This window comes from Lipophrys pholis, assembly GCF_963383615.2.
Source record: "Lipophrys pholis genome assembly, chromosome: 2".
Classification (NCBI taxonomy): Eukaryota; Metazoa; Chordata; class Actinopteri; order Blenniiformes; family Blenniidae; genus Lipophrys; species Lipophrys pholis.
In genome coordinates, this window is record NC_137636.1 from 37,897,515 (window position 1) to 37,916,044 (window position 18,530).

Consider the following 18,530-nt stretch of genomic DNA (forward strand, 5'->3'; position numbering starts at 1 on the left):
ATTATTTCAGTTTTTATTCCGTGTAAATTTATTTTTATAAGCCACGGGGTGTCAAATGTAAATAATCTCTAAATAGAATATTTGATAATAAAAACAAGTTTGTTACAGTTTTATAAATAAAGCACAGCAAATCCGTGACGTCACCGGAAATGAAGCAAGTGGTTCCGTTGTCAAACTCAGAACAAACTGAAGAGAAAAAACAAACCATAAACCTGGCGTCATCAGCCAACTTTTATCCCGGGCTCTTCACCCCACCGTTCGGTCCTCAGGTACTGGGGACACGCACACTTTATCCCAGATCAACCGGCGGGGAGTGGGCAAGCCGCTATCACCAGCAACCTGTTGCTAACCAGCAGGTAGCTTCCTGCTCACCCGTTACTAACCAGCTGCTAACCTGTTAGCTGGTGGACAATAAGCAGGTTGGGCCAAACCAAAGTTTGTGTTTAGTTGCTGTCATTTAGTAGGCGGCAATAGTTTAGTTGTTGATGGTTTTGAGGTAAATCTGCTGGTTAATAAGTTTAATGGACATCCTGAATCCGATTTGGAAACTCTTGTTCTTATTGTGTTGTTGTCATGTTGTTGTCATTGTGTTGCGTTGGTATTGATATGTTGTTGTGTTTTTGCGGTTGTCAAGCTGTTGCTGTGTGCAGACTGAAGCTGAGGACGGTGTCCTGGTGCTCTGAACTCTGATCCCTGACCTCATCGATCATCCATGATGGCGGCGGCCAGCGGCACCAAGATCTCGTGGCGACTGCGTGAGTATGAGCCGGGAGACGTGGTTACCATGGTCACGGCGATCTGACTGTGTCCCTTGTCACCATGCAGGCGAGTTCCAGGCGCACGCTGGCTCTGTGACCTGCGGCGCTCTTGCCAAAAGCACGGGCCGCCTGCTGGCCACAGGAGGAGACGACTGCCGGGTCAACGTGTGGTCGGTCAGCAAGGCCAACTGCATCATGGTGAGGCTTCCCACTGCACCACTGCCACCACACCGGGAGAAGAGCTGGGTTCGAACCCCAGAGTCCTGCAGCTCACACCTCAAACTGTGTGTTTGTGTCTGTCTGTCTCTCTGTCCTCTCAGACTCTGACGGGTCATAAGACTACAGTGGAATGTGTTCAGATCAACTCGTCTGAGGACCAGATTGCTGCCGGTTCTCAGTCTGGATCCATCAGAGTCTGGGACCTGGAGGCTGTAAAGAGTGAGTGAGTGAGTGAGTAAGTGTGTGAGTGTGTGAGTGTGTGAGACAGACTGTCGTTTCTGTCCTCAGGTTTAAGGACACTGATGGGACACAAATCAAACGTCACCAGTCTGACTTTCCACCCATATGGAAACTTTCTGGCCTCCAGCTCCATAGACACAAACATCAAGGTGTGTGTGTGTGTGTGTGTGTGTGTGTGTGTGTGAGAGACAGTTTGTCTTCCTGAACTGCTGATGAAGTTTTTCCTCTTTGTGTTGCTCCTGCCAGCTTTGGGACATCCGGAAGAAAGGATATGTGTTAAGTCTGAAGGTAAACTGTGTGTGTGTGTGTGTAGCGGGGGGTGACCACCTGAAGTGAGTTGTGTTTCAGAATAAGTGTGTGTGTGTGTGTAGGATCACACTCAGGCGGTTCGTACTCTGGCCTTCAGTCCTGATGGGAAGTGGTTGGCCTCAGCAGGTGACGACTGTACAGTGAAGGTACGACCACGGACACTGTCGCCCACTGCTGTCCGCCAGTCCTTTGACCTTTTTGTGTGTGTGTGTGTGTGTGTGTAGCTGTGGGATCTGTCTCAGGGGAAAATCATCAATGAGTTCATTTCTCACTCTGCACCGGTCAGCATCATCCAGTTCCACCCCAACGAGTACCTGCTGGCCTCAGGCAGCTCAGACAGGTTTGTCTCTCCCTCTCTCTCTGACCTCCCTCTCTCTCTGACCTCCCTCTCTCTCTCTGATTCTCCATCCCTCTCTGACCTCCGTCTCTCCCTCATTCTCCTGCAGGACCATCAAGCTGTGGGATCTAGAGCGGTTCTCCTTGGTGAGCTCATTGGAAGGAAACACGTCTTCTGTCCGGTGAGTTCTGACTGCTGATCACAGGAACACTTCATGTGACCTTTGACCTCTCCACTGTGACCTTTGACCCCTCACCTGTGTCCTCAGGTGCATAATGTTTAACCAGGACGGCTCCTGCCTGTTCAGCGGGGCCTCGGACTCTCTGAGGGTCTTTGGCTGGGAACCGGACCGCTGCTTTGACGTGGTGCCGGTGGGCTGGGGGAGAGTGTCGGACCTGTCGGTGTACGGCCAGCAGCTGGTGAGTCATAGTACTGACTGACCGACTGACTGACTGACTGACCAACCGACAGACTGACCACAGTACAGACTGACCACAGTACGGACCTACCGACCGCAGTACCGACTGACTGACTGACTGCAGGTTCAGCAGAGCGACAGACTCAGGCTCTCTACCGCCCCCTCTCTGTCAGATCGCCGTGTCCCACCAGCTGTCCACCGTCTCTATGTACGTTGTGGACTTGAATAAGGTGAAGAGCAGCGGCTCTGTGGGTCCAGGAACAATCCAGGACAACCGGCCGCTCGCCGAGCCCAAGGAACCTCGAGGAACTGCTCTGCGGCGGAGCTACGACAGGCCAGCGACCACCTGCAGCTCACAGAGGTACCACCACACCTCCTGCTGCTCTGCTAAACCTCCTGCTGTAAAGTACCACAGTAAAACAGCAAACGACAACAACAACATACGAACTAGTGAAGAAATAAATGAGACGACTAATACTGGAAACCCTGAAACAATGAGATAGAAAGTCGCTTGCTGGTTGGTGTTCTCCCTTCAGTATCACTATGTTCACATGAAAGGGGCGGAGCTTGTAGAGTGTGAACAATCTCACAGGGAGAAACCCTGCAGAGCAGCTGACTTTACCATAGAGGAGCAGTTATTCTCTGGGATTATGAAGAATTCAAACACATCCAGCAACAATAGAAACAAACTCACTTTCACTTTATTCCAGCAGAAAGGTTCCAGGCAGAGCTTCCTCACTGCTCTTCTTTTACTTTACATCCACTTGTTCTGAGGCTGAGTTTCCTCGTGTGAGTGTGTTTCCTGTTGGAATATGAATTCATCACCGTGACGACAGTAGTTCTGGTTCCATTAAATTCCTGTTTGTGCAGTTCTGTCAGCATTATTATTATTATTAAGCTCATTATTCCAGATCAATCCTCATGGAGCCAAACGGACTTGGAACAATTCAAGAACCAGAACATCCTTCAAAGCTCAGTGACCAGGATTTATTGGATTCTGTCAAAAAGATTGTTCTCAATACTTTCTCCTCTCCTCTCCTCTCCTCTCCTCTCCTCTCCAGCTCAGCGCTGAACCCGTGCACCAATCACCATCATTTAAGAATGGGCGGGGCATTTTCCAAGAGATTTGATTGGTCAGGAGGCGGAGCTTTACGCTCACTGTGATCTTATCCAGAACATATCCTGCTCCGGAGCAGGTTAGACATTCAGAGTCAGTTACCATGGTGATTTATCCTTGGAAGAAGTGAACCAGCGTCGTAGTATGGAAAGCCAGAGTTAATCCTCAAGTTACCTTGATAAGAGAAAACTAGAGTTAATCCTCAAGTTACATAGATAAGAGAAAACCAGAGTTAATCCTCAAATTACCTAGATAAGGGAAAACCAGAGTTAATCCTGAAGTTACCTGGATAAGGGAAAATCTGGCGTTGTAGTACAGACCTCTGGTCTGTTAAAATAGTGTTTTTTCCACTGCAACAGCAGACACACTGACAACAATGTAGTTGCTCTTTACTTTTAATGAAAACCCCACAGGCGTATGCAGAGAACAATATGCTTTAAACGTTAACAGGATGGAGAGAACCGACATTCGTATGGACAGACGATGATATTGATGCTGTCAGTGTAGAGTCTCATGAACGATCAAACTAGAATTCTCTGCTGCGGGGGGGATTGTGAGCGTGAAAGAAAAGTGCCACCTTAAAAGCCGATTCATCTTGCATAAGAACAAGAAGAGAGTTCAGCAGTGCAGGTCCTGCTGAACAAAATGATGTCATTTCCTTCTCCCAGCTCCTTCTGGCTGAACAAATTAGTTTCAGCTGTTCCAACCTTCCTGGCTGAACTGTGTAGGAGCTGCTCTACTGAAACTTCTGCTCTGTCATATTATAATCATGTTTAGTTTGTAACATCTCCACTGTACGAGCCCCACAGCTCTTTCACATGTCGGAGGGCGGAGTTACGTGATGCACCTGAACGCACCACTCAGCTCCTGCAGTTAGAACCAGACCAACATGGCGGCTCGGACACAAACTCTCTCTTATTACTGGAACAGTTCAGCCAAATGTATTTCTGAAAACACTGGAGGCCAGAAATAAACTGCAGTTGAAAAGTTAAAACAACGCTTCACAGACGTGTGGCTGCTGTGAGGGGGCGTGGCCTGCGGTGAGGGGGCGTGGCCTGAGAGCTCGACAGCTTCTTCATGGAGTATGAACAGTACGGCCGAAAAAGCTTTTTTTTTTCGGCAGCTGCTGACGTCACTGCCGACTTTTCTTCTTGTTCTTATGGGTATCTGCAGGGGCCTTAAGAGCCGGTATGAAACAAGTGACGGACGGAGTGGATCTGAGCACCGCTGTCGTGTGAACGGACTCCAAAGTGAAGAAAGTGTGCGCTTATTTTCTTTGTGGTGCAAACTGGGCCTCAGTTCCACTTCCTGTGTGTTCAGGGAGAAGCAGTGCTCTGAAGCAGAGAGGAGGAGTCCTGAAGGAGAGAAGAGGTGTCTCAGTGAGGAGGAGACGGAGGAGAAGTTCTCCACCGCAGAGATCCACAACGCTGAAGATTACAAGGAGATCTTTCAGCCCAAGAACGCCATCTGTAGGCTGTGTGTGTGTGTGTGTGTGTGTGTGTGTGTGTGTGTGTGTGTGTGTGTGTGTGTGTGTGTGTGTGTGTGTGTGTGTGTGTGTGTGTGTGTGTGTGTGTGTGTGTGTGTGTGTGTGTGTGTGTGTGTGTGTGTGTGTGTGTGTGTGTGTGTGTGTGTGTGTGTGTGTGTGTGTGTGTGTTTCTTTCTTTCTTTCTCTCTCTCTCTGATGGGACTTCTCCTCTTTCAGCTCGGACTCCTCCCCGGGTATCAGAACCTTTTCCTGCTCCTCCAGAAGACGGTGAGTTTGAGTGTGAAGCCGTCTGTGGCTGTTCCAGGTGAAAACATCGTTTTTGTGTTTTGCTCTTAAAACAATATCCATCCAGCCATCCATTTTCTTCCACTTATCCGGGGCCGGGTCGCGGGGGCAGCAGTCTAAGCAAGGAAGCCCAGACTTCCCTCGCCCCAGACACGTCCTCCAGCTCTTTCTGGTGGGACCCCAAGGTGTTCCCAGGCCAGCCGAAAGACATAGTCCCTCCAGCGTGTCCTAGGTCTGCCCCGAGGCCTCCTACCAGAGGGACATGCCCGGAACACCTCCTGGGGGAGGCGTCCGGGGGACATCCGAAACAGATGCCCGAGCCTCAGCTGGCTCCTCTCGATGCGGAGGAGCAGCGGCTCTACTCCGAGCTCCTCCCTGGTGACTGAGCTCCTCACCCTATCTCTAAGGGTGCGCCCAGCCACCCGACGGAGGAAACTCATTTCAGCCGCTTGTATCCGGGATCTCGTTCTTTCGGTCATGACCCAAAGCTCATGACCATAGGTGAGGGTAGGAACGAACATCGACCGGTAAATCCAGAGCCTCGCCTTTTGGCTTAGCTCCTTCTTCACCACGACAGACCAATACAGCGACCGCATAACTGCAGACGCTGCACCGATCCGCCTGTCGATCTCACGCTCCATCTTCCCCCCACTCGTGAACAAGACCCCGAGATACTTGAACTCCTCCACTTGGGACAAGGGTTCTCCACCGACCTGAAGGGGGCAAGCCACCTTTTTCCGATCGAGAACCATGTCCTCAGATTTAGAGGTGCTGATCCTCATCTCAGTTGCGTCACACTCGGCTGCGAACCGCGCCAGTGCACACTGAAGGTCCAGGTTTGATGAAGCCACCAGGACCACATCGTCTGCAAAAAGCAGGGACGAGATCCTGTAGTCCCCAAACCGGACCCCCTTCGCTCCCTGGCTGTGCCTAGAAATTCTGTCAATAAAAGTTATAAACAGAACCGGTGACAAAGGACAGCCCTGCCAGTGGCCAACGTGCACTGGGAACAGGTCCGACTTACTGCCGGCAATGCGAACCAAACTCCTGCTCCGGGCGTACAGGGACCGGACAGCCCTTAGCAAAGGGTCCCGGACTCCATACTCCTGGAGCACCCCCCACAGGACGTCCCGAGGGACACCGTCGAACGCCTTCTCCAGGTCCACAAAACACATGTGGACTGATTGGGCGAACTCCCATGAACCCTCGAGTAGCCGGTGGAGGGTATACAGCTGGTCCAGTGTTCCGCGACCTGGATGAAAACCGCATTGTTCCTCTTGGATCCGAGGTTCGACTAACGGCCGGATCCTCCTCTCCAGTACCCTGGAATAAACTTTGAGGCTGAGGAGTGTGATCCCCCTGTAGTTGGAACACACCCTCTGATCCCCCTTCTTAAAGAGGGACCACCACCCAGTCTGCCACTCCAGAGGCACTGTCCCCGACCGCCACGCGATGTTGCAGAGACGTGTCAGCCACGACAGTCCCTGCACATCCAGAGACTTAAGGAACTCAGGCCTTGCCACCGAGGAGCTTAGCAACTACCTCGGTGACTTCAGCCTGGGTAATGGACGAGTCTACCTCCACTGTAGACGGTGTTGGTGGAAAACTGCTTCCCCCTCCTGAGGCGCCGGACGGTTTGCCAGAATTTCCTCGGGGCCGACCGATAGTCCTCCTCCATGGCCTCCCCGAACTCCTCCCAGGCCCGAGTTCTGGGGTTCGGGGGTTGCCGCCACGACAGGCACCAGAGACCCTGCGACCACAGCTCCGAGTAGCAGCTTCAACAATGGAGGTGGAGAACATAGTCCACTCGGACTCAATGTCTCCAACCTCCCCTGGAATCCGTGAGAAGCTCTCCCGGAGGCGGAAGTTGAAGACTGCGCGGACAAAGGGCTCGGCCAGGCGTTCCCAACAGACCCTCTTGACACGTTTGGGCCTGCCAAGTCTGTCCGGCTTTCTCCTCGTCCAGCGCATCCAACTCACCACCAGGTGGTGATCAGTTGACAGCTCTGCCCCTCTCTTCACCCGAGTGTCCAAGACACGTGGCCGGAGATCAGATGACACGACCACAAAGTCTATCATCGACCTCCAGCCTAGGGTGTCCTGGTGCCAAGTGCACTTATGGACACCCCTGTGCTCGAACATGGTGTTCGTTATGGCCAAACTGTGACTAGCACAGAAGTCCAATAACAGAACACTGTTCGGGTTCAGATGAGGGAGGCCGTTCCTCCCAATCACCCCTTTCCAGGTCTCACTGTCGTTGCCCACGAGGGCATTGAAGTCCCCCAATAGAACAACGGAGTCCCCAGTTGGAGCACTGCGAGGTTACGTTCCATGTCCCAAAAGCTAGGTTCCGTGTCCGGGGATCAGGTCGTCAAGGCCCCTGCCGTCAACTGCCACCCAATCTACATTGCACCCAACCCCTACGGTTGCCTCTGTGGGTGGTGGGCTCACAGGAGGGACCCGCGTCATCCCTTCGGGCTGGGCCTGGCCCGGCCACCAGGCGCTCGCATGGGGGCCCCAACCCCAGGCCTGGCTCCAGGGTGAGGCCCCGGCTGCGCCTCGCCGGGCGACATCACTTTCCTCTTCTGTTGTTTTGTCATAGGGGCTTGTTGAACTGCTTTTTGTCTGACTCGTCACCTAGGATCAGTTTGCCTTGGGAGACCCTACTGGGGGGCAAGCCCCCCGACAACGTAGCTCCTAGGATCATTCGGGTACTCAAACTCCCCCACCGCAATAAGGTAGCAGTTCAAGGGTGAGGGAAAACAATGTCCGTTTCCACAATAACGGCAGAAACATTGTAACCAATGTATTTTCCATGTTGGTCCACTAGTTGGTGCTGTTGGTAGTTTCTACGGTGGCCCAGAAGGACCAACAACACAACACACTAACAAAAGTCGCAACACGACAACAAAAGTTCTTAAAAGCTCTCCGACTGCTGCGTCCTTCCGTTGTGGCGTTTTCTTGTGTTGTGGCTTTTGTTGGTGTGTTGTCTTGTTGGCCCTTCTGGGCCGCCGTAAGTTTCAGTACTGAAAGCACACACACACACACACACACACACACACACACACACACACACACACACACACACACACACACACACACACACACACACACACAGAAGAGACTGGGAGAACATGGACAGACCACCAAGTTGGATTGTTATTACGGTGACTGTCAAAATAAAACTACCAAGTCCAGGAGAATATGCACTGGGAGTCATGACACCACGGAGAAAACTTTGTTTGATTGGCTCTACTGAGCAGGTGTCGTTTTCAGAAAGTTGCGTTTTCAGGAACTCGGTGCACCGTTGTCATGGAAACGGACCCTGAACCTGTCTGTCTTCGCCTACGCAGAAGCCGTCCTCCCTTTCAACCGACACATGAAGGACCTGATCTCTGCTTTTCCCGACAAGCAGCAGGTCAGTGAACGCACCGCTTCTGTAATCACTCACACACACACACACACACACACACACACACACACACACACACACACACACACACACACACACACACACACACACACACACACACACACATGAAGAAGGCTACTTCAGCTGAACTGAGTGTAAAATGTACCTTAAGACTAGTCACCTGCACCTCCTCCTCCTCCTCCTCCTCCTCCTCCAGGAGTGTGATGATGTGGTTCTATGTTCCAGGTGAAGTCTGCTCCCCCTCCTCCTGCTCCTCCGTCTGCTCCGGTCCAGAGGGTCAAGCCCACCGTAGTCTCCTCCTCCTCGAAGCCCCCCACAGCTGTGGACCCACCCCATTTTCAGGCCCCTTCTCAGGCTCCGCCCCCATCTGGGTCCAGACCTGTGGAGTTGATACCAAGCAGCAGGAACGTTCCCCTCGGCCTCAACGTGGCCGACTTCCTACCGGTGAGAGAACGCACTCCAGCCAGAACCACACCATCTCCACTCTGGCCCCCCTCACAGTGGCCAGCCTACATGCTACACATCTGACCCTGACCCTTGAGCCCTGGCTCCTGGTTCTGTAGGTCGTGGGAGTGACTGTCTTCACTACAGTGTTTCAGCCAATCAGAGAAGGTCCACAGTCGAAAAAGGTCCAAACTCGTTTCTAATGGTTATTCATAGTGGGAGCAGAGGTCAGAGGTATCACAGCTCAGGGGCAGAGAACAGATCAGGACCATGTCTTCCTCCCTTCAGGAGTCATTTTCCTTTAAAACAGCCGAATCACTAATGAGACAAAAACATTTCAGGTAAACTCTCCCTCTCCCCCCCACCCCCCAGGCCTCGGGGTCTCCTGTCTCGCTCTCTGATGAAGAGGCTCTGACCCTGATGAAGAAAGGTCATGACACCATGTGTGTGATGCTCAGCAGCCGGCTGAAGAATCTGGAGACCGTCCGTGTTGTGTGGCGCAGAGAGGACATCAAGGTAACGGGGCGACTTACCCCTGACCTCCTGTAACACCCAGACCTCCTGTAACACCCTGACCCCTGACCTCCTGTAACACCCTGACCTCCTGTAACACCCTGACCTGTAACACCCAGACCCCTGACCTCCTGTAACACCCTGACCTCCTGTAACACCCAGACCCCTGACCTCCTGTAACACCCAGGCCTCCTGTAACACCCTGACCCCTGACCTCCTGTAACACCCAGACCCCTGACCTCCTGTAACACCCAGACCTCCTGTAACACCCAGACCCCTGACCTCCTGTAACACCTTGACCTCCTGTAACACCCAGGCCTCCTGTAACACCCTGACCTCCTGTAACACCCTGACCCCTGTAACACCCTGACCTCCTGTAACACCCAGACCCCTGACCTCCTGTAACACCCAGACCCCTGTAACACCCTGACCTCCTGTAACACCCAGACCCCTGACTTCCTGTAACATCCTGACCTCCTGTAACATCCTGACCTCCTGTAACACCCAGACCCCTGACCTCCTGTAACCCCCTGACCTCCTGTAACACCCAGACCTCCTGTAACACCCTGACCTCCTGTAACACCCTGACCCCTGACCTCCTGTAACACCCTGACCCCTGACCTCCTGTAACACCCTGACCTCCTGTAACACCCAGACCTCCTGTAACACCCTGACCCCTGACTTGTTTTGTACAGAGTGCTGTGGACGCCGCTGTCTCTATGAAGGATTTGTCTATAGTGGTGGATCTCCTGAACATCATCAACCTGCAGCCGTGAGAGAGAGACACACACACACACACACACACACACACACACACACACACACACACACACACACACACACACACACACACACACACACACACTGATGATGAGTTTGTGTTTGTAGTTCTCTGTGGAAACTGGACCTGTGTACAACCGTCCTCCCTCAGATCGACAAACTGCTGCAGAGCAAATACGAGAGGTGTGTGTGTGTGTGTGTGTGTGTGTGTGTGTGTGTGTGTGTGTGTGTGTGTGTGTGTGTGTGTGTGTGTGTGTGTGTGTGTGTGTGTGTGTGTGTGTGTGTGTGTGTGTGTGTGTGTGTGTGTGTGTGTGTGTGTGTGTGTGTGTGTGTGTGTGTGTCTTTGGTGGGTATTTTACTGTGTGTGTGTTTTCCAGCTACATGCACACCGGCTGCTCTTCTCTCAAACTTATCATGAAACATTTCTGGCCGCTGATCTCCGACACGCTGAAGGCCGCGCCCTCTGTGGGCGTCGACATCACCCGTGAAGAGCGGTCAGTCTCTCACACCCCCCGTCGCTGTAAATGACATTTCGCTGCTCCCCATGCTCATGCTAATGCTGCTAACACTGCTTCCTGTCTACCTGCAGACACCAGAAGTGCCAGCTGTGCTGCAAGCAGCTGAGGAACCTCAGTCCGGTGGTGAAGAACAAGGCGGGTCTTGTCGGTCGCCATGGTAGCACGTTTAGCGAGCTGCAGCTGCTGATGGCGCCGCTCGACGACGTTCTGTGACACGACAGACTCTCTGCACTGATTGGTGGTCAGAGGGTTTTGGAATCTGACTGAAGCTCAGTTTGAAACGCCGAGCTGTTTTTTTTTTTCTACTCCTCACTTCCTGTTTATTTAAATAAAGAGACGATTTTGTTGAAATCAGAACATTGCGACGACGTCGGAGGTGTAAATCAATAGAACTTTCTCGTGAGATCTACTCTGCGTATAAACATTTCATGTGTAAAAAAGTAAAAAGAACCCGGAGTAAATCTCTGAAGAACTCCAAAACCCTGGCAGCTTGGTGAAACAGGCTTCAAAGAAAGATCAGCTGTGACCTGGATTCAGGTTCCGGTCCAGCAGGTCCACCTGGACTGGTCCTGCGGCTCACAGTGATGATGTCACAGCTAAAATGATCAGATTTACAAAGAGAAAACTCGTAATGAAAGCATGGGAAACTTTATTTCCTATGAAATGGATCATAAAACCAATTATTGGCTTTACAATTGAAGACTCCCTGTCTGTCCTGGTCTCTGGAGCTGGTCCCCCTTACCAGACCAAGTGTTTTAACGTCGTCCACGTTGTTTTCTGACGCCATCTTGATGAGCGGCGGTGAAAGGAGACGCGTTGTCGCCGGTTGAACCGAAGAATCACAGCCTGACAGTTTTTCTTAGTTTATTAAAAAGGAAAATACAAAAGAAATGACAGTGAACGCATACAGAGGTCAAAGATCACCTTCTGTTCCGATTGGCTGAGCAGACATCAACTCATTTCACTTTCAACATGTGGAAATCTTTAATCCAAAATAATCCGAGAGAAAAAAAAAACGGAGAAAAAGGTAAAAAAAATGTTTTGCTCCATTTTTAAACTTTTTTCCCACTGAAATCAAATAAAAATCAAAGTTACCTGAATATAAGTTAAAATAAGTGTGGGAAGGCGGCCAATGACAGATTAACCAATAATCTGAGCTAATGTGTTCAACCTTCAGAGAGCAGCACCGGCGTTCTGTCAGATCGTCACCGCGTGAAGAACTTAAATAAAAAAGAAATTTAAAGTGCAGCTTTCCAAAGAAAACAAATACTGATCAGGAAGCTCCCGGTCACCACGGCAACCAGACGACAACCGCATGCCTTGGCCAATCGGAGTCCATGTCTGAGACGAAGCGTCTGAAGAGGAGGAGCTGAGGAAGAGGAGGAGCTGAGGAGATCTCTCAGGCCGTCATCTTCAGTCGTCCTGCAGAGAAGATCCAGCGTTAGTGAGTCTCAATGACTCATTGAGTCTCAATGACTCATTGAGTTTCAATGACTCATTGAATCTCTGACTCATTGAGTCTCAACAAAGCTTGAGTTTTATTGAATCTCGATTCTCGTTGAGTCTCAATGAGTCTCATCGAGTCCACATCAATGAAGGAGGTGAAAACATGTCTCCTCTCTGGTCTCCATGGAAACGTCAGGTTGTGTCAACGATGGTTCACAACTCAGAATCTCCTTCAGGACTCGAACCGGTCTACAAGAAGACCTGAAGGAGGTTCTGGGTTCTAGACGGTCCTGCTGGGATGATGTTCCAACAACATCTGGGGTTTTACCCCCGGATTTCAGGGGCCTGTACTACGACTTTGTATTTTCTCTCATCCAGGTAAGTTCAGGATTAACTCTGGTTTTCTCTCATCTGTAAGTTCAGGATTAACTCTGGTTTTCTCTCATCCAGGTAAATTCAGGATTAACTCTGGTTTTCTCTCATCTGTAAATTCAGGATTAACTCTGGTTTTCTCTCATCCAGGTAACTTCAAGATTTGGACCCGTTTTCATGGCGACCCAAAGATTGACGTTTCAGTGTTTGTGGATGAAAATCCTGAAGAATGTTTTCACATCCATCAATGAGGACCAGGAGAAATCAATCCCACAATGCTTTGCTGTCAAGCCAGGCTGGGGCTGGGGGTGGGGTTAGCTTAGCTTAGCTTAGCTTAGCACAAAGAGTGTAAATGGAGGGAAACTGTTAGCTTCCCTCATGAAACAACTTCATAAATCAAGATTTATTCAATTGATGGAAACACTTTTTTATTGATCGTTGAGCTGTTTGAGCTGCTGGGCAGAGAAAGTCGTTTTGAACGATCTCAGATCGGGTCTTTGTGCTGAGCGGAGCTGAAACGACTCGGTTCTCCTCGGTTCTCCTATTGTCCATTCGCACCACGACCCTCTCAGATTAAAACTCTGAAATTTTGTTCCATTTACACGTCAACTTTCTGACTCTCGTCTCCATGGAAACACTGGTCACCACGTTGGTAGTAACTAGTTCTTCTGCACATGCTCAGTAGAGCCAATCAGAACAAAGTTTCCTCCGTGGTGTCATGACTCCCAGTCCATGTTCTCCTGGACTTGGTACATTTATTTTGATAGTCACCATAATAACAATCCAACTTGGTAGTTTTAATTTGACAGTCACCGTAATAACAATCCAACTTAGTCTGTCCACTAGAATGTCTGTGTTCTCCCAGTGTTCATGTTTAGAGCTCATTGTTCTCTGCTGCGTGTGTGTGTGTGTGTGTGTGTGTGTGTGCGCGCGCGCGCGCTTTCAGTACTAAAATTAACAACAGCACTAACTAGTGGACCAACATGGAAACTACATCGTTTTAATCATTTCTTCTATTTCCTTGGAAACGAACATGTTAATAGAATGTTGCCGTGGGAACGCAAAATATTTCTAAAACAAAATCTGCATTTTTCCTTGAAACACTGTCGTGGAAACGGGGTCTCAAGAGGAGGGGGGTGGTGTGGGGTGGGGTGGGGTTGGGGGGGTTGGCTGTTAAGCGCTCCATGCCAAAGCTGTCCACCAATCAGCATGCGGCTCACCTACCTGCCCACCATCCCCCACCGATGGGCCAGCTCTGTCTACCTGCCTGTCTGCAAACCAACCAATCAGACCACAGAATGATTCAGAGGAGGCGGGGCAGACGGAGCGCGGGGCTCCTCCTCCCGCCCTCCTACAGCTCAGACCTGCGATGTTCAGGAGGACTCGGTTACTACATGTCCCACAATGCACTGCTGCAGAGAGCCTCATCACTGAGAAAAACCCCGAAAGAGCAAAGAACCAGAAAACAAACGGAAACATGCAGAAACTGAAAAACTACAAAACAACAAAAATAACTTCAGCAGGGATCAGTTAGTCTGTGTGTGTGTGTGTGTGTGTGTGTGTGTGTGTGTGTGTGTGTGTGTGTGTGTGTGTGTGTGTGTGTGTGTGTGTGTGTGTGTGTGTGTGTGTGTGTGTGTGTGTGTGTGTGTGTATACCTGTGGCGAGCTGGGACTGGGACCGCCGCCGGGAGCTGCTGGCGCCTCTGGAGGTGGAGGAGAGGGTGGAGCCGGCGCTGCTGGCTCGAGAGAGGGGGAGGGGGAGGGGCGTGACCGGGGGGGAGTCCAGCTGAGGAAGCAGAGGTCAAAGGTCAGCATGCAGTAGATGTTTGTGGCACGGGTCGGGTCACCCGGGTCGCTCCTACCTCCACACTGTCGTGGGTCGGCGAGGACGAGGCAGACGAGTTGTCGTGTCTCCTGGACGATGAGGCTCCGCCCACCTCCACGCTGCGAACGCGCTGGGCAAACTTCAGCGAGCACATCGATTCGCTCAGGTTGCTGGGCAACGGGGACACCTGAGGAGAGAGGTGGGAGGTCACGGCCGGATGGTGGCCGGGCGGGGGGGGCAAGACTGGGGTTGGGGGCGGGGCGTACCTGCACCATCATGAGGGTCTTGCTGTCGCCGCTCAGCGAGTCCTGCAGCAGGTAGGTGAGGCGTGAGTTCCTGAAGGGGATGTGGGCGTGTCTCGCACGCAGGGCGCTGATCACGTCTCCCAGCGCCGACAGAGACTTGTTGATGCACTGAGCCTCACGGAGACGACTCCCCTCCGCTCCCGAGCGTCCAATCCGCTCCGAGCCCGCCAGGTCCACCAGGTTCAGCTTCCCTGAGCAGGAGGACAAAGAGCACGGTCAGGACCAGAGCCTGGACCCAGGACCAGAGCCTGGACCCAGGACCAGAGCCTGGACCCAGGACCAGAGCCTGGACCCAGGACCAGAGCCTGGACCCAGGACCAGAGCCTGGACCAGGGCCTGGACTTCAACTCATGTGGTCTAAAGGGTCGAAAGTCAAGTTTGAGAGGTTCCTGGTTTAATGTCCTTACAAAGACAGCAGGACAAGAGTGAGTGTGTGTGTCTCTGTGTGTACCTTGTGTGTGTGTGTGTGTCTCAGTGGGTCTGTACCTTGAGTGTGTGTCCCAGTACTCAGGTTGAATCCAGACACGCTGATGATGAGCAGAGCGTGAGATCGGGAGCTGTGTTCGTTCAGGTTGGTGCAGGCTGTCGCCCGGTTCCTGTGACCCAGCTCAAACACCTGAGGACACACACACACACGTAGTTGAATGGCGGGGTTAGGCCGCCACCCTCTCCTGCAAGTGTCCTCACCTTGTTGATGTCCTCAGGACTCTGAACCCTGACCTCCGTCAGTCCGGGGACGTAGAGCTGCCCGCTGCCATCAGGGTTCATCTTAATGTCCAGTTTATCTGAGGGCTGGTCGCCCAGCAGGTCCCTACACACACGCACGCACGCACGCACGCGCGCGCACACACACACACACACACACACACACACACACACACACACACACACACACACACACACACACACACACACACACACACACACACACACACACACACACACACACACACACACACACACACACACACACACACACACACACACACACACACACACACACACACACACACACACACACACACACACACACACACACACACACACACACACACACACACACACACACACACACACACACACACACACACACACACACACACACACACACACACACAGAGTTGGGATCTCACCAGACCACAGAAAAACACTGCAGCCCCCATGCATGCAAATCTCAAAAGACTGCTATACCCCTCAGACCCCCTCAGACCTCCTCAGACCCCCTCAGAACCCCTGGACCGCCTCAGACCCCCTCAGACCTCCTCAGACCCCCTCAGAACCCCTGGACCGCCTCAGACCCAGTGCAGTCACCTCAGCGTCTCGTTGTAGATTTCCACCATGCTGACGGTGATCTTGTGGTCCCAGTCCGAGGACTTGTCGGTCACCTCAGAGAACAGCAGGCGCAGCGCCCGCTGGTTGATGCCAGGGTCCTCGACCACGCCCTGAGGACACGGGGGGGGGGGGGTTAGCAGTGCATCACTGACACATCAGAGTGGCTCTCTGTGGCACAGACTGTCTCACCTCCATGGTGTAGGTCTTCCCTGAGCCCGTCTGTCCATACGCCAGGATGCAGACATTGAAGCCGTCGATACAGGAAGTGACCAGAGACTGGACCTCCTGAAACACCTGAGGACCAATCAGAGGGTCAGAAGACGGGCTGACCTCTGATCCGCCTGCAGGCGTCAGACAACCCACCTCCTCCTGCGAGGCCTGAGGAGGAAACACTCGATCCAGCTCAAAGGTCATGACCTTTCCCTTGCTGGTCAGGTAGAGCACGGCGTTGTCGTCCGAGTCGAAGCTCAGCAGCGTCTTGGCGTCGGCGGAGTCCTGCTCCTCCTGACTGACCGGACGAACTCGGCACAACACCCGGATGTTACCTGGGAAACCAGAGGGTCACATGGTCTTCAGGCCCTTATCCAGACTTATTGTACAGTCCAGTGTCGGGCTGAAGGCATGTAAATAAATACACACTGCTCAAAAAACTAAAGGGACACTAAAATAACATCCTAGACCTCAATGGATGAAATAGTGCCGTTGAAAGTCTTTATTCAATATATAGTAGAGTACGTTGAGAACAAAATAACATGAAAATTATCAAAATGATTATCCCACGGAGGTCTGGATTTGGAATCCTATCAAAATAAAAGTGGAGAATCACATTGCAGGTAAAATTCCTCCAGACAAGTCAGAATGAGGCTCAGTAGTGTGTGTGTGGCCTCCACCTGCCTGTAGGACCTCCCTACAACACCTGGACATGCTTCTGATGAGGTGGCGGATGTTCTCCTGAGGGATGTTCTCCTGAGGGATGTTCTCCTGAGGGATGTTCTCCTGAGGGATGTTCTCCAGAGAGATGACCTCCCAGACTTGGATCAAAGCATCAGTCACCCCCTGGACCGTCTGTGGTCAACATGTGGTTGGTGGATGGAACCAGACAGTTGGATTGAGGTCTGGGGAACGGACTGGCAGGCCAGTCCAGAGCATCAATGCCTTCATCATGGAAGAACTGTTGACACACTTCAGCCACACGAGGCCTGGCATTGTCCTGCATCAGAAGGAACCCAGGAACCACTGCACCAGCATCTGTTCTCACACTGGGTCTGAGGATCTCATCCTGGTACCTAATGGCAGTCAGGGTACCTCTGGCTAGCACATGGAGGGCAGTGGGCCATCCAGAGAAATGCCTCCCCACACCTTTACTGACCCACCAAACCGCTCATGCTGGAGGATGTTGCTGCAGCAGAATGTTCTCCACGTTCTCCAGACTCTTTCATTTGTACAACAGGTGATATTGATCCACAATTAGTGTTCCTAATGTTCCACAAATAGCTTCCTACCTGGACAGGTTGATTTCACACTGGTGTGATATACTTGGAGTTACATTGTGTTGTTTAGGGGTTCCTTTAGTTTTCTGAGCAGGGTATGAACAGCCAACAAAAATATAAACGCTAAAGCTGAACTCAAAGATGTAAAACATTTTCTATAAACACTGAAGACCTTTTTCTCTCAAATATTGTTGACAAATTTGTGTCAGTGAGCACTTCTCCTTTGTCGAGATGATCCACCCCACCTCACTGGTGTGGCAGATCAAGATGCTGATTAGACAGCATGAATACTGCAAAGGTGTCTTAGGGTGGCCACAATAAAAGGTGGGGGTGGGGTGGGGGGGACCTGACCCACTATGGAGTGTGACCATCATTGTCCTCCTGCAGTGCAACACATCTCCTTCACATGATCAGGTTGCTGATTGTGGCCTGTGGAATGTTGGTCCACTCCTTCAATGGCCGTTCCAAGTTTCTGGATATTAGCAGGAAGTGGAACACGCTGTCGTCTACGCCGATCCAGAGCATCCCAACCCCCTCCCACCCCCACCCCAGACCCCCCAATAAAGCAAAATTGCACATTTCAGAGCAACCTTTTATTTTGGCCACCCTAAGGCACACCTGTGAGGTGGGATGCATCATCTCAGCAAAGGAGAAGTGCTCCCGAACACAGATTTATCAACAGTATGAGAGAATTAGGTCTTTTGCGTTTGTAGAAAAAGTCTTAGATCTTTGAGTTCAGCTCATGAAAAATGGGAGCAAAAACAGAAGTGTATATATATACACACACATATATATATATATATATAATAAAGGTAGGGACAGGTGAGTCTTTTTCTGACCTTTGAGTCGAACCAGCTCGTTGTGACATTTCTTCCTCAGATTCATTTCACGCTTGTATTTACAG

The 18,530-nt window shown here is 51.5% G+C and overlaps 2 protein-coding genes across 15 annotated transcripts in view; one reads left to right on the plus strand and one right to left on the minus strand.

The window, feature by feature from the left end:
* The first annotated feature begins 145 nt into the window (after positions 1–145).
* On the plus strand, positions 146–11,263 carry katnb1 (katanin p80 (WD repeat containing) subunit B 1). 8 transcript variants are annotated; one of them, XM_080458908.1, is made up of 20 exons: positions 146–356; positions 635–755; positions 826–956; positions 1,079–1,196; positions 1,266–1,366; positions 1,464–1,505; positions 1,589–1,672; positions 1,751–1,866; positions 1,973–2,044; positions 2,132–2,282; positions 2,455–2,642; positions 4,719–4,867; positions 5,101–5,151; positions 8,523–8,587; positions 8,828–9,046; positions 9,419–9,562; positions 10,255–10,331; positions 10,448–10,522; positions 10,717–10,833; positions 10,929–11,263. In XM_080458908.1, the coding sequence occupies exons 2-20, from the start codon at positions 713–715 to the stop codon at positions 11,068–11,070; spliced, it is 2,085 nt and encodes a 694-aa protein (XP_080315034.1). In that variant the 5' UTR covers positions 146–356; positions 635–712; the 3' UTR covers positions 11,071–11,263. The 8 variants fall into 8 exon arrangements, with proteins under 8 accessions (XP_080315034.1, XP_080315039.1, XP_080315040.1 ...); XM_080458909.1 differs by having other exon boundaries at positions 159–269; positions 10,929–11,219; XM_080458910.1 differs by having other exon boundaries at positions 180–419; positions 10,929–11,219.
* Positions 11,264–11,705: 442 nt separating this feature from the next.
* The window catches only part of kifc3 (kinesin family member C3), a 23,112-nt gene continuing 16,287 nt past the window's right edge, over positions 11,706–18,530 (minus strand). For 3 of the 7 annotated variants that reach the window (XM_080493037.1, XM_080493034.1, XM_080493038.1), the window contains exons 12-22: positions 18,466–18,530; positions 16,500–16,681; positions 16,326–16,430; positions 16,116–16,246; positions 15,492–15,615; positions 15,291–15,420; positions 14,766–14,995; positions 14,537–14,686; positions 14,331–14,460; positions 13,900–13,946; positions 11,706–12,279 (exon numbers count right to left, since the gene is read on the minus strand). The exon at positions 18,466–18,530 is cut by the window's right edge and continues 47 nt beyond it. In XM_080493037.1, coding sequence (XP_080349163.1) covers positions 12,271–12,279; positions 13,900–13,946; positions 14,331–14,460; positions 14,537–14,686; positions 14,766–14,995; positions 15,291–15,420; positions 15,492–15,615; positions 16,116–16,246; positions 16,326–16,430; positions 16,500–16,681; positions 18,466–18,530 — 1,303 coding nt within the window. In that variant the 3' untranslated portion in view covers positions 11,706–12,270. Of the gene's footprint in view, positions 12,280–13,899; positions 14,040–14,330; positions 14,461–14,536; positions 14,687–14,765; positions 14,996–15,290; positions 15,421–15,491; positions 15,616–16,115; positions 16,247–16,325; positions 16,431–16,499; positions 16,682–18,465 lie in introns of all 7 variants that reach the window. The other 4 variants (XM_080493039.1, XM_080493035.1, XM_080493040.1 and 1 more) reach the window with 2 other exon arrangements.

Coding starts and splice junctions, on each gene's coding strand:
- katnb1 (XM_080458908.1), top strand. CDS start 713: ATGATGGCGGCGGCCAGCGGCACCAAGATCTCGTGGCGACTGC. Junction 2,283..2,454: donor CGGTGTACGGCCAGCAGCTG/GTGAGTCATAGT, acceptor CCTCTCTGTCAG/ATCGCCGTGTCCCACCAGCT. Junction 10,523..10,716: donor CTGCAGAGCAAATACGAGAG/GTGTGTGTGTGT, acceptor TGTGTTTTCCAG/CTACATGCACACCGGCTGCT.